We start from the raw sequence: 13,955 nt of genomic DNA on the forward strand, positions 1-13,955 counted from the left end.
GTTAGCAGCAAATAGTACAATCTCTCTCAGAAGGAACCAGATAAGCTCCTATTTTCTGAATCTCTCTCTCTATATATAAAAGTTCTTCCTGCCACGCACAGAATGACATCATCAGGATCCCTGGCCACGAAAGCCTCCAGACAGAAGGGGCTGGCAAGCATAGTGAGCAGTGGGCGCAGCTCCCTAGTTGCTAAAAAAGTCAGGCTATTTGAGTATAGGGATATATGTTACTATTGTCAACAAGAGGATCATAACAAGATCTTCAGTGCTGACACCTCATTTTTAATTAGAACATTGGAAAAATATTTTTGCTTTTTGATTAAGACCACCTAAGACGACACTATGAAAAAATGACATCTGAATACTTAATTTGGTTCACTGACAGCAGCCCATAAGATGTAGTACATTATGTGTTACATAGAAAAAGAACAGTAGTCAATTTTCCTCCCCAAGAAACAGATACATAGTCAATTTCAATTATTTCAGTGGCTTACTTTTAATTAATTCACTTGAATAGCAAACTGCTAAACTGAATACTGAAAAATACTGCCATAGGAATGGGTAAAAGTCAATTTAATTTAAACCTACTCTGCATGCAGCTGGCAGCACTGTGCATTTAGTGTTTGGAAATGGGTTGCAGGTTAGAGATGTTATCACTGCATCCATGACCTAAGAGAACCATTGCACTTTTGCAGTTGTGCGTGACTTTTTATGCAGTGGCCAATAAATGCAGACTTCCCTCAATTCATCCTAATAGATCATTTGGTGTACAGATGGGGTGAGAGGAAGAATGACATAAGAACATAAGAACGGCCGTACTGGGTCAGACCAAAGGTCCTTCTAGCCCAGTATCCTGTCTACCGACAGTGGCCAGCACCAGGTGCCCCAGAGAGGGTGGACCGAAGACAATGATCAAGCGATTTGTCTCCTGCCATCTCTCTCCAGCCTCTGACAAACAGAGGCCAAGGACACCATTTTATCCCCTGGCTAATAGCCTTTTATGGACCTAACCTCCAGGAAATTATCTAGCTTCTCTTTAAACTCTATTATAGTCCTAGCCTTCACAGCCTCCTCTGGCAAGGAGTTCCACAGGTTGACTACACGCTGTGTGAAGAAGAACTTTCTTTTATTCGTTTTAAACTTGCTACCCATTACTGAAGCACTAGAGGCCAGAGATCCCCATCTCAGTTCAACCAACTGGAATAAAGGCATTGAAAGACTCCACAAAAGATGCCCAACTTAAATGTATACCCTAAATTAGAAAACACAGTACGAGAACCCAGAAAGAGCCAATGTGGCTTAAATCAGATAAAAAATGAAGATAAAAAAGCATAGTTTAAAAAGTAGAAGTTAAATTGCAGTGATGAAAATAGAAAGGAGCATAGACTCTGTTAAATGACATGTAAAAATATAATAAGAGAGGTCAAAAAGGAACGTGAAGAACATCTAGCCAAAAAGTAATAGCAAAAGGTACATCCGAAGCAGGAAGCCTGCTCAATAACCAGTGAGGCCATTGGACAATCAAGATGCTAAAGGAGCACTCAAGGTTAATAAGGTCATTGTGGAGAAACTCAATGAATTCAGTCTTCATGTCTGAGGATGTTAAGGAGATTCCCAAACCTGAGCCATTCTTTTTAAGTGGCAAATCTGAAGAACTGTCTCAGATTCAACTGTCATTAGAAGAGGTTGGAACAAACTGATAAACCTAGGGTAGGAAACCTTTTCTGGGTTGGGGGCCACTGACCCACAGAAAAAAAATTAGTTGAGGGTCACGCAGAAGTGAGAAACCAAAAAACAACAAAAAAAAATCCCAAACCTCATTAACATGGACCCTGAGTGAGGAGGAGACAGACACTCCTCACATTCCCCTCCCACACCAGAGCCATGGGGAACAAGACAGAATGCAGGTATTTAAATAATGGAGCTGAGTCTGATGAGTGGGCAGAGGAGCAGACTTAACCTGCTTAAGTGTTATTTCCTTTTCACCCATGGGCTATTATGAATTTTAAGTTTTAAAACTAGTACTAACATTTAGAATGGATACCTGTATTATCTCAGATTCATGAATCAAAATAAGTTACAGCCAGTATATTCTCTCTCTCAGCTGCTTGGCTAACTGGTTCTTGCTCTCACCGTCATGATCTAACCCGTGGAGGGATGATAGGAGTTGCTATAGGGAACTTTCTGGGTGTCTGGCTGATGAATCTTGCCCACATGCTCAGGGTTTAGCTGATCGCCATATTTGGGGTCGGGAAGGAATTTTCCTCCAGGGTAGATTGGCAGAGGCCCTGGAGGTTTTTCGCCTTCCTCTGTAGCATTGGGCACAGATCACAGCTGAAGGACTCTCTGCATGTTGGGGCCTTCAAAGTATTGGAAGGCTTCAATATCTTTGATATAGGTGAGAGGATTATTCTAAGAGGGGTGGTTGAGATTCTGTGGCCTGCACTGTGCAGGGGGTCAGACTAGATGATCATAATGGTCCCTTCTGACCTTAAAGTCTATGAATCTATGAATAAAGTCTATGAAAGATGGGGCCTGGGGGCCAGATCCCACCTGCAGACTGCATCAGGCCGCTTTCTACTTATATCCTGCTGTCTGTGCCACCAAATTCCAGGCAGTGCTCAAGCAGCAGGATACTCTTTCAATAGCTCCTGGTTGCGGAGCTACTCCAGCACAGTCTGGAGCTGCAAGCCCGTTAAATAGCCTCAGCAACCCCAGCTGTCTGCCAGGCAACGCAGTAGCAGTGGGCTGAGTCATGAGCCCTTTGCTGTCTTTTTAATTCAAAGCCTCTGGCCCCAGGCAACTCTGGGAGAGGCTATCCTCAGGCCTGCTCCATCTGCCCCAGACCCACTCTTCTGGTGGATGGAGCTGGCCCATGACTATGTACCATAATTCATTAAGCGGCCTCTCTGAGAAAATTATTATCCACCACTGATCTAACCGAGCACCATATCTGGCATCAGAAAGGAATTTTCCCTGAGACCCGATTGGCAGTAACTTTGGAGATTTTCACATTCTCTACACCAGTATTTCCCAAATTTATTTGGCCACGGAACACTTTTAAACTTGAAAGAATTTTGTGGAAACCCTAATAACAGTCTTGTATACGGAGCTGAAAAAGTAGACCACAAATAAATAAGGATAATAATAAACAAATGCTAAACAAGATAATGATATGTAGATTAATCTAGCATAGTGAATTTATGTGTGTCATGGTTAAATTTTTAAATACAAGAAATCACGCAACTATACTGAAGTATAGTATTTGTGAGAGCACTGCTTGTGCACTCCTATACAAGCAACTGGTTTGACAGCTGAAGCTTCGACTCTGTCCGACGTGGCACTAGTATACAGGCAGTCCCCGGGTTACGTACAAGATAGGGACTGTAGGTTTGTTCTTAAGTTGAATCTGTATGTAAGTCGGAAATGGCGTCAGCCGCTGCTGAAACTGATCAGTTTCAACCACGGCTGAATCTGGACGCCAGTTCTGACTTACATACAGATTCAACTTAAGAACCCCAGGCGTCCCCAAGTCAGATGCTGCTGAAACTGATCAGCGGCTGATTCCAGGAAGCCTGGGGCAGAGCAACTCTGCCTCGGGCTTCCTGTAGTCAGCCGCTGGTCAGTTTCAGCAGCGGCTGACTTGGGGACGCCTGGGGCAGAGCAGCTGGGGTGCTGCCAGGTTGGTCCGGAGTGGCGCTGCGGGACCAATCCGGCAGCCCCCAGCTGCTCTACCCCAGGGGTAGGCAAGAAAAGCCTGGTCTGCTGAGGGGGTGGGGGGGAGCACTAGCTGCACACCCCCCCCCCAGCAGACCAGGGAGACAGGGGTGGCGGGACCATCCAAGTCCTCCACGGCTTTGCTCCGTCTCCCTGGTCTGCTGACCTGGGAGACGCGGAGCAAAGCCGCAGAGCACGTGGGCAGCGGGACAGTCCAGGCACGCTGCAGCTGTCCCACTGCTGGCATGCTCAGAGGCTTTGCTCCCCATCTCCCTGGTCTGCTGGTCAGACCAGGGAGACGGGGAGCAAAGCTGCGGAGCATGCCCGCAGTGGGACAGCCCAGGCACGCTTGAGCTGTCCCCCTGCGGGCGTGCTCCACGGCTTTGCTTCCCATCTCCCTGGTCTGCTGGTCGGGAGACGGGGAGCAAAGCCTTAGAGCACGCCCGCAGCGGGACAGCCCAGGCGCGCCGCGGCTGTCCCACTGCGGGCGTGCTCCAAGGCTTTGCTCCCCATCTTCCTGGTCTGCTGGTCGGGAGACGGGGAGCAAAGCCGCGGAGCACGCCCGCAGGGGGACAGCTCAAGCGCTCCCGGGCTGTCCCGCTGTGGGCATGCTCCAAGGCTTTGTTCCCCGTCTCCCTGCAGACCAGGGAGATGGGGAGCAGCTTTTCTCGCCCCGAAGGACGGGGGCGGTGGATCGCGGCGCGTCTGAGCGCCCTGCTGCTCCCGTCCTCCGGGGCGAGAAAAGCCCCGTTTGTAACTGCGGATCCGATATAAGTCGGATCCGCGTAACTCAGGGACTGCCTGTATTTTTATTCAGTCACCCACGTGGTCCACACTCCCTGAGAGTGAATACAGGGATTTACGGTACTCCACTGAATGGCCACGTGCACAGCGCTGAGTAGTGACATCATCGTCCCCACTCTCTGGCTAAGCTGGCATTACACAGGGACACTTACCATGGCAAACACAAATGGAAATTGATTTCAATAAAATTGAATATAAATGCTTAAATATTGTTTTAATCATAAAATGTGATTGTAATGGAATTTTCTCATGGAACCCTTATTTTCACTTTGCAGAACCCCGGGGTTCCACGGAACACCATTTGGGAAACACTGCTCTACACCATATAGGGGTTTCTCTCCATTTAATAATTCCCCGGCCATTCCAGGGACCTTGATTGCTGGCGCTCTTTGTTGTACATAAGAACGGCCATACTGGGTCAGGCCAAAGGTCCATCTAGCCCAGTAGCCTGTCTGCCGACAGTGGCCAGCACCAGGTGCCCCAGAGAGGGTGGACCGAAGACAATGATCAAGCGATTTGTCTCCTGCCATCCTTCTCCAACCTCTGACAAACAGAGGCCAGGGACACCATTTCTATCTCCTGGCTAATAGCCTTTTATGGACCTAACCTCCATGAATTTATCCAGCTTCTCTTTAAACTCTGTTATAGTTCTAGCCTTCACAGCCGCCTCTGGCAAGGAGTTCCACAGGCTGACTACACGCCGTGTGAAGAAGAACTTTCTTTTATTAGTTTTAAACCGGCTACCCATTAATTTCATTTGGTGTCCTTTAGTTCTTCTGTTATGGGAGCTAATAAATACCTTTTCTTTATTCGCCCTCTCCACACCACTCATGATTTTATATTCCTCTATCATATCCCCCCTCAGTCTCCTCTTTTCTAAACTGAAAAGTCCCAGTTGTTTTAACCTCTCTTCATATGGGACCCGTTCCAAACCCCTAATCATTTTAGTTGCCCTTTTCTGAACCCTTTCCAAGGCCAAAATATCTTTTTTGAGGTGAGGAGACCATCTCTGTACACAGTATTCAAGATGTGGGTGTACCATAGTTTTATACAGGGGCAGTAGGATATTCTGGGTCTTATTTTCTTTCCCTTTCTTAATAATTCCTAGCATCCTATTTGCCTTTTTGACCGCCGCTGCACACTGTGTGGAAGTTTTCAGAGAACTGTCCACGATAACTCCAAGATCTCTTTCCTGATTTGTTGTAGCCAAATTAGCCCCCATCATTCTGTACGTATAGTTGGGGTTATTTTTCCCGATGTGCATTACTTTACACTTATCCACATTAAATTTCATTTGCCATTTTGTTGCCCAATCACTCAGTTTGGTGAGATCTTTTTGGAGTCCCTCACAGTCTGCGTCTGTCTTGACTATCCTAAACAATTTGATATCATCAGCAAACTTTACCACCTCACTGCTTGCCCCTTTCTCCAGATCATTTATGAATAAGTTGAACAGGATTGGTCCCAGGACCCACCCTTGGGATACACCACTAGTGACCCCCCTCCAATCTGAAAATTTACCATTTATTCCTACCCTTTGTTTCCTGTCTTAACCAGTTCTCAATCCATGAAAGGACCTTCCCTCTTATCCCATGGCAATGTAATTTACACAAGAGCCTTTGGTGAGGGATCTTGTCAAAGGCTTTCTGAAAATCTAAGTATACTATATCTAATGGCTCCCCCGTCTGCATGTTTGTTAACCCCTTCAAAGAACTCTAATAGATTAGTAAGACAGGATTCCCCTTTACAGAAACCATGCTGACTTTTGTCCAACAAATTATGTTCCTCTACATACCTCACAATTTTATTCTTTACTATTGTTTCAACTAATTTGCCCGGTACTGAAGTTAGACTTACCGGTCTGTAATTGCCAGGATCGCCTCTACAGCCCTTTGTAAATATTGGTGTCACATTGGCTACCTTCCAGTCATCGGGTACAGAAGCCGATTTAAAGGAAAGGTTACAAACCACAGATAATAGTTCAGCAATTTCCCATTTGAGTTCTTTTAGAACCTTTGGATGAATGCCATCTGGTCCCGGAGATCTGTTAACATTAAGTTTTTCTATTTGTTCCAAAACCTCCTCAAATGACACTTCAATACAGGACAGTTCCTCAGATTCATCACCCACAAAGGACGGTGCAGATTTGGGAATCTCCCTAATTTACTTTGTAGTAGGTCTAATTTACTTTGGTCTCATTTGTATTGCTGGGTTTAATGTGCAGAGACTGGGTGGTTTTGCTGACCTAATACATAGCTCAGGCCAGATAATCTTGCAGTCCCTTCTGGCCATAAACTGTAGGACTGTGCATTTGTTTTGACATACGAAGGCCTAAATGAGCTTGAATTCTATTACAGATACTGCTTCTTATCTTGGCTGTTATCTTGGCAATTCTCTTTGACTAATAATTGTCTTGCATAACTGACGGGGCTGGCAGCAGGATGTTTTACAAGTTCACTTCCACGTTGTTTCACCCAAGCCTGAAATCTGACGACTTTTAAGACATGCAGTAAAATTACCCTATTGTCCCAGACTTGTGTGTGTACTAGGGATGTTAGGTATCAGTATTTGAGTTGTGTAGTGCAACAATTTGAACTAAAATGCTCCCCTGCCCCGGGGTGAAGTCAGAAGCCATTGCTCTCCCAGCTCTTGGCCCCATTCCCGGGGAGCCCCTGCCATCCCGCACTGCTGCCTCCGCAGCAGCGGCTCCTATTGGCAGGGTGTCCAGTCTCCTCATGAACAGAAGCTGCTCTGGCATCCTGCTGGCCCTGCCTCCCCTTCCGCCTGCACTGCTGCCTCTGTGGTTCCATGGGAACTAGCACACACAGGGAGCTGGCTTAAAAGCTGGAACCCCACGGGCACCAGCTCCCGCCTTCTCCCCCTTTGCTGCCTCTGTATCAGAGGTAGCAAAGGGGGGTGTGTGTCTTAATTTGGATTAATGGACAAGCCCAAGTCTTATCAGTTAAGAGTGTGAATGGCTATGCACTAGCATCCCTGATGTATACATATTTTAAGAGTGAGGATTTTAATAGAGAAGGCTTTCAAGAATGGGTATTACTCTCGGAGAAAAAGGTAAAGGAAATAAACAAATATGTTCAGGTGTTCATTGAATTTCTATAAAAATCTCATGTAAAAAAACTGAATCTGAAAAGGAAAATTCTATGGGGTTTACCACATTCCCACTGATATGAACAATAACCATTTACTACATCAAACTATGAAGGTACAGTAGACTTCCGATAATCCGGCACCTTTGTGACCTAGGTGGTGCCAGATTATCGGATATGCCGGAGTATCAGGAGGTACTGCATACTCCCAACCCAATCCCCGCCCAACCTTATGCTTGGGTCCTGGAGCCGCTGGTACAGACGCACGGGGCACGTGCGCTGAGCGGCCAGCTTTTCGATCATCTGGACGGAATGCCCTGTGTAACCCAATCCTCCTCCCCCTCCCCTTCCCCTTCCCTGGAGCCAAAACACTTCTCCCCTCTGCTGTAACCCGAAGCCACTCCTCCTCCCCCCCAACCTTATGCTTGGGTCTCGGTACAGCCGCATGGCTTTTCAATCAGCTGGCCGGGTCGCCATGCGTAACCCAATCCCCCTCACCCTCCTCGGAGCCAAACACTTCTCCTCCCTGCTGTAACCCACGTTCGAGTGGCTGAGCTGAGCGGTTCCGGGTTCCGTCTCGGTTCCATCAAGAGCGCTTGCCATTTTGCTGCCGGACTATCGGGAGTGCTGGACAACTGGGTGCCAGACTATTGGAGTTTTACTGTACTAGGGATGTAAAATCCCATTTAATCAGTTAAAGGTAATGTTTAACTGGTTAGCCACTTAAATAGGGGCAGGCTGCTCTGGCCAGGCCAGTGGTGGGCTGATCTAGCCAGGCTGGGGGCTACTCCAGCCCAGCAGGGCCACTAGTTAACTGAAAACCAGTAAGCATTGCCTAGGGATGTTCGATATCAGGTAACTGAATAATCGAGTAACCACATGAATTCTTATTGGTTACTCAACTATTTTATAGTCCCCAGGGGCGGGCCAGCCTCTGTCTACGGGGAGCTCGGACCCTCTGAGGACAGGGGCTACTGCCAGGGACCAGTCTCTGTTCATGGCGGGCCTGTTGCTTCATGGACAGAGGCTGCTTTGCAGCAGATTCCTCTGCCTGCCTCCTGCCCACGCTGTGGCCTCTAAGGGTATGTCTATACTGCATTCCTCCTTCCAGAGAGAAATGCAAATGCAGGTGAGCGAAATTGCAAATGAAGCACAGATTTGAATTTCCCGCACTTCATTTGCATAATTGCATCTGGGCACTTTTTTGAAATACCCTATTTCGAAAGAAAAAACCCTTCTTTTGAAATAACCCTTAAACCTCATTTTTAATAGAAGCAGCAGGCTGGGGGTAAGGGAGCAGGCGGAACTGTGGAGCCGGTCCTGAGGGAGAAATGGCTTTTAAGCCTACTCTTGCTTCTCCCTGCCCTTGCTGCCTCCGATACAGAGGCAGCAAGCAGGGGAGGGCAAGAAATGTATGTAGTTGACAAGATTAACCAATGAGCATCGTCTTAACGATTAATTATATAATCGACCACACATCAACATCCCTGGCATTGCCCCATAACCATTTAATCATTGACATCCCTAAAAGGTACATTCATGAAAGAGTTTGGTTTACTAGGATTATTTTTAAAGTAATATCTTGTGCTACTTTACTCATCTAGAAAACCTTAAAAAAAAAAAAAAGTCTTGCAGCACCTTAAAGACTAACAAAACATGCAGATGGCATCATAAACTTTCGTGGGTACAACCCACTTCAAGTTTTTCTTTTATTTTTTCCAGTAAAGAAACTAACTCAGCTACCCCTCTGAAGCTTTACTAATCTAGTAACTAATCGTTTAAAGATGAACTGCAAATAATGTAGTTTCATACTTTATCTTCAGCAATATTCATAGAATTTCTTCATCAATAAGGTCTTATGAGCCACATAACACATAAAACAGCCAAAAAAAACCCCACACTTCCAAATTATAAAAAAGGGATTTTTTTTCCCAAAATCAGGCAATTTATACTAAAAAAAGAGAATCTGTCTGACATACCTATTGGGTAGTTCCATGCTCCAAGCTGCATATCATAGTGGCTGCAACATCACAATGGAGCAGATGTCAGAAGGGATGAACAGCAAAGGATCTAAAAAGCTGAGGGCAGAAATCAGTTTTACGGTATGTGCTGAATATCCCACTGAGTCCATCTGGCAGGCACATGCAGAATATATTGCTGAAGTTAATGCAGTACGCTTGTTTGCAATTCACCTTTAAAGTAACCTACCCTTTGTATTTTACAGAAAAATGGTAACTCTGCCTTCATTTCTCTCGTATAAATAATCAGACATTTTGCATTTAAAATGAGTTTCCTTACCATCTTTTCTCATGGAAACAGGCTCTATATTGCCTTGTAATAAGTAGATGCTGCCAGATATTGTTTTAACTTGGTTGTACGCCACACGTTCCACAATTGCATTGCTATGCCAGCACAGTTCTTTCATATCTCTGGAGACAGAATAAATGAAAATAAGTTGTCCACTTTCTTTAGAGAAAATAATTCATGGTGGGGTTCCACGTTTGAATGAGAAAACCAAGATTCTGTTTAATCAGAATCTGACGTTTAATATTTTCATTAATGAGATAGAAAAGGGACTGAATAGAAGTTTCAGGATACCAAATTATGGCCCAACTCCCACTGACATAAATAGAGGCCTTCCAAGCCCTTATTTAGCATAGTCAAAATTAGGAAAGACTGAGAAACTCCGGAGGGACCTAACAACATTAAATGGATTAGGAGCACAATGGAGGAAGAAATTTAGTATTGACAAATACATGGTGATAAACAGGAGAATGAGTAAGATAAGCTAGTCAGCTACATTATTGTTCTAAGTTAATGGTAACCACTCAGGAGAAAAAGAACTTGGATGCCATTCTGAACAGTTGTTCACAAAAACATCTGCTCAATTCCTCCCAAAAAAGCAAACAAATTGCTATGAAGTATAAAAATGGGGTTGGAAACTACTAAAAATGCCAAGATTTAAAATAATGGTACCTGGGTCATTTAAAAAGATACAGAAAAATAAAAAGGTCTCAAAACATGAAACAGAGTGATTAGAAACATTTTTTTGTATAAGGAAAAATTTTAAAAATTAAAACTGGAGACAATAGAGATGGGTATGGAAGTTAAGTACGGTATTCTCATTTACACACTCATAATTCAAGAATAAGGCCACATACAATGAAATTACATGGCAACAGAGTGATCAAAACCTTTCCTTGTAGGTTGTCTGAGGTATTAAAAATATATACATCAATCTGCTGAAAAACATCTCTGAATCCAAGAGCACAGGAGTACAAAAATGGACTGGATGTTTACAAGGAAACCCACAGCTATGTAAGATAGGCTAAAAGATAAAGAACATGAAACCTCACATGTAGACAACCTGGACAGATTGTAGGTACTAAGGACACAAGAGAGGGCTGCTAGTAATTGCTTTCATAATCACCCTGAATCAATATATTGATGCACAGTCAAACTGGAAGGGAATATCAAGCAAGGTCCTGCAGGGATCAGTTCTGGTCTGGTTCTATTCAGTATCTTCATTAATAATTTTGATAACAGCATAGAGTTTGCAAATGATACCTAGCTGGGAGGGGCAGCAAGTGCTTTGGAAGATAGCATTAAAATTCATAATGATCTGGAGAAACTGAAGAAATGGTCTGAAGTAAACAGGATAAAATTCAATATGGGCAAATGCAAAGAACTCCATTTAGGAACAATTAGTTGCACACATACAAAATAGAAATGACTGCCTAAGGAGGAGTATCGTGGAAACTGATCTAGGGTTAATAGCTAATCACAAGCTAAATAATGATCAACAGTGTAACACCATTGCAAAAAAAAAAAGCTAGCGCCATTCTGGGATGAATCAACATGAGTGTTGTAAGCCCGATGAGAAAATTAATTCTTCCACTCTACTCCACATCTGATAAGGCATGAGCTGGAGTAGTGTGTTCAGTTTTGAGTGCCGCATTTCAGAAAAAATGTGGACAAACTGGAGAAAGTCCAGAACAAAGCAACAAAAATGCTTAAAGGTCTAAATAACATGACTTGTGATAGAAAGATTGTTTTTTAAAAATTTGGTTTGTTTAGTGTAGAGAAAAGAAGATTGAGGGGCACATGATGACAATTTTCAAGTAAATAAAAGGTTGTTACAAGAAGGATAGGACAAGCAGCGATGGGCTTACATTTCAGCAAGGGCAGTTTAGTTTGGACAATAAGCCTATAATTCTATGATAGAGTGGACAGCTAGTTCTTGAAACCTTTGAGTTATGCTGCTGATGTGCTCCCTTTCCTCCATACAGTGGAACAAGGAGACTATACTTGTTTTTTGCTGGGCTAGCTTCTCCCCAGCTGTGCACATGGCTTTCTTACACTAAAGAGCCTGGGTCCATTCCTCAAATTGCCTTTGATAAGTGGATGGAGGCACCTGCTAGCGAGGTGCCATGGTTAACAGCAGTTACAGCCATACGTTAATGGTTAAACTGAGGAAGACTAATATTTGGTGCTTCCAAGCACTGCACATTATCCTTTGTAGATGCACTCTCAGTAGTCCCAAATGGAGATGCCAGGATGGTGCATATTTTTGCAGTCCAGATATAAATTTCATTTTTTATTTTCATGTTTGTATCACAGATACAGGCAGTCCCCGGGTTACGTACAAGATAGGGACTGTAGGTTTGTTCTTAAGTTGAATCTGTATGTAAGTTGGAACTGGCGTCCAGATTCAGCCGCTGCTGAAACTGACCAGCGGCTGACTACAGGAAGCCCGAGGCAGAGTAACTCTGCCTTGAGCTTCCTGTAGTCAGCACTGGTCAGTTTCAGCAGCAGCTGATGCCTGGGGCAGAGCAGCTTGGGTGCTGCCGGGTTGGTCCAGTAGCGCCCAGAGCGGCGCTGCGGAACCAACCGGCAGCACCCCAGCTGCTCTACCACAGGCATCTGGGGAAAAGCCTGGTCTGCTGGGGGGAGGAGGGGACGCACTAGCTGCGTCCCCCCCCAGACCAGGGAGACGCGGGCGGTGGACCGAGACGCACCGTGGTCCCACTGCCCAGGTCCTCCGTGGCTTTGCTCCGCGTCTCCCTGGTCTGCTGGTCTGCTAGAGACCAGCAGACCAGGGAGACACGGAGCAAAGCCTCGGAGGACGCCGGCAGCGGGACAGCTGTGGCGCGTTTGGGCTGTCCCGCTGCCCGCGTGCTCCGCGGCTTTGCTCCGCGTCTCCCTGGTCTGCTGGAGACAGCAGACCAGGGAGACGGGGAGCAAAGACAGCCGCGGCGCGTCTGGGCTTTCCCGCTGCCCGCATGCTCCACGGCTTTGCTCAGCGTCTCCCTGGTCTTCTGGGGGGGAGTTCCCCCCCCAGAAGACCAGGGAGACGCGGAGCAGCTTTTCTCGCCCCAGAGGACACGGGCGGCGGGACTGCGGCGCATCTGGGCGTCCCGCTGCTCCCGTCCTCCAGGGCGAGAAAAACCCCGTTCGTAACTGCGGATCCAACATAAGTCGGATCCGCGTAACTCAGGGACTGCCTGTATGTGCAACAGTGATGAAGGAAAATAGCTACTTACATTCGTTTTCCTTCCACACACACCGCAGTATTGTTGTTGATGACCTTAATCCTCCAATCACTTAGGCAGATTTTTTGCTGCAGGTTAAAGAAAAACAGAGTACAGTGAAGGTAAATTTAAATATGACAATTATATAGCAATTAAAAAGCAAACTAAATACCATTTAACCAGTATACGGTTTTAAAGAAAACAAATGTTTTAAACTGTTTAAAATCAATAATTTCTACACATATTAACGTTGAATTTGCAAACTGAATACTTCAGAGAGATGGTAAGTGGCCATGAGACACATTTACTATTTCTAATGTGGGTGGAGGAAATGTTGAAAACAGATGCCTCAAACATTAAGCAATTGAAAAATATGAACACATTTGACAGAAATTTGGGAACGAAAGTTGAAAAATCCAAACATTAAAAAAAAAAAAAAAAAGTTAAGGAAGTTTCCATAAGAACGGCCATACTAGGTCAGACCAAAGGTCCATCTAGGCCAGTTGCCTGTCTGCCGACAGTGGCCAGCACCAGATGCCCCAGAGAGGGAGGACCAAAGACAATGATCAAGCGATTTGTCTCCTGCCATCCTTCTCCAGCCTCTGACAAACAGAGGCCAGGGACACCATTTCTATCCCCTGGCTAATAGCCTTTTATGGACCTAACCTCCATGAAATGATCTAGCTTCTCTTTAAACTCTGTTATAGTCCTAGCCTTCACAGCCTCCTCTGGCAAGGAGTTCCACAGGTTGACTACACGCTGTGTGAAGAACTTTCTTTTATTAGTTTTAAAGCTT

At 45.2% G+C, this 13,955-nt stretch overlaps 1 protein-coding gene across 3 annotated transcripts in view; it reads right to left on the reverse strand.

Moving 5' to 3' along the window:
• The window catches only part of MIS18BP1 (MIS18 binding protein 1), a 64,900-nt gene that overhangs the window by 35,996 nt on the left and 14,949 nt on the right, over positions 1-13,955 (reverse strand). For all 3 annotated transcript variants that reach the window (XM_075926124.1, XM_014572324.4, XM_075926125.2), the window contains exons 5-6: positions 13,172-13,248; positions 9,927-10,057 (exon numbers count right to left, since the gene is read on the reverse strand). In XM_075926124.1, coding sequence (XP_075782239.1) covers positions 9,927-10,057; positions 13,172-13,248 — 208 coding nt within the window. The remainder of the gene's footprint in view (positions 1-9,926; positions 10,058-13,171; positions 13,249-13,955) is intronic.

This window comes from Pelodiscus sinensis, chromosome 5 (assembly GCF_052426305.1).
Source record: "Pelodiscus sinensis isolate ZL-2025 chromosome 5, ASM5242630v1, whole genome shotgun sequence".
NCBI lineage: Eukaryota > Metazoa > Chordata > Testudines > Trionychidae > Pelodiscus > Pelodiscus sinensis.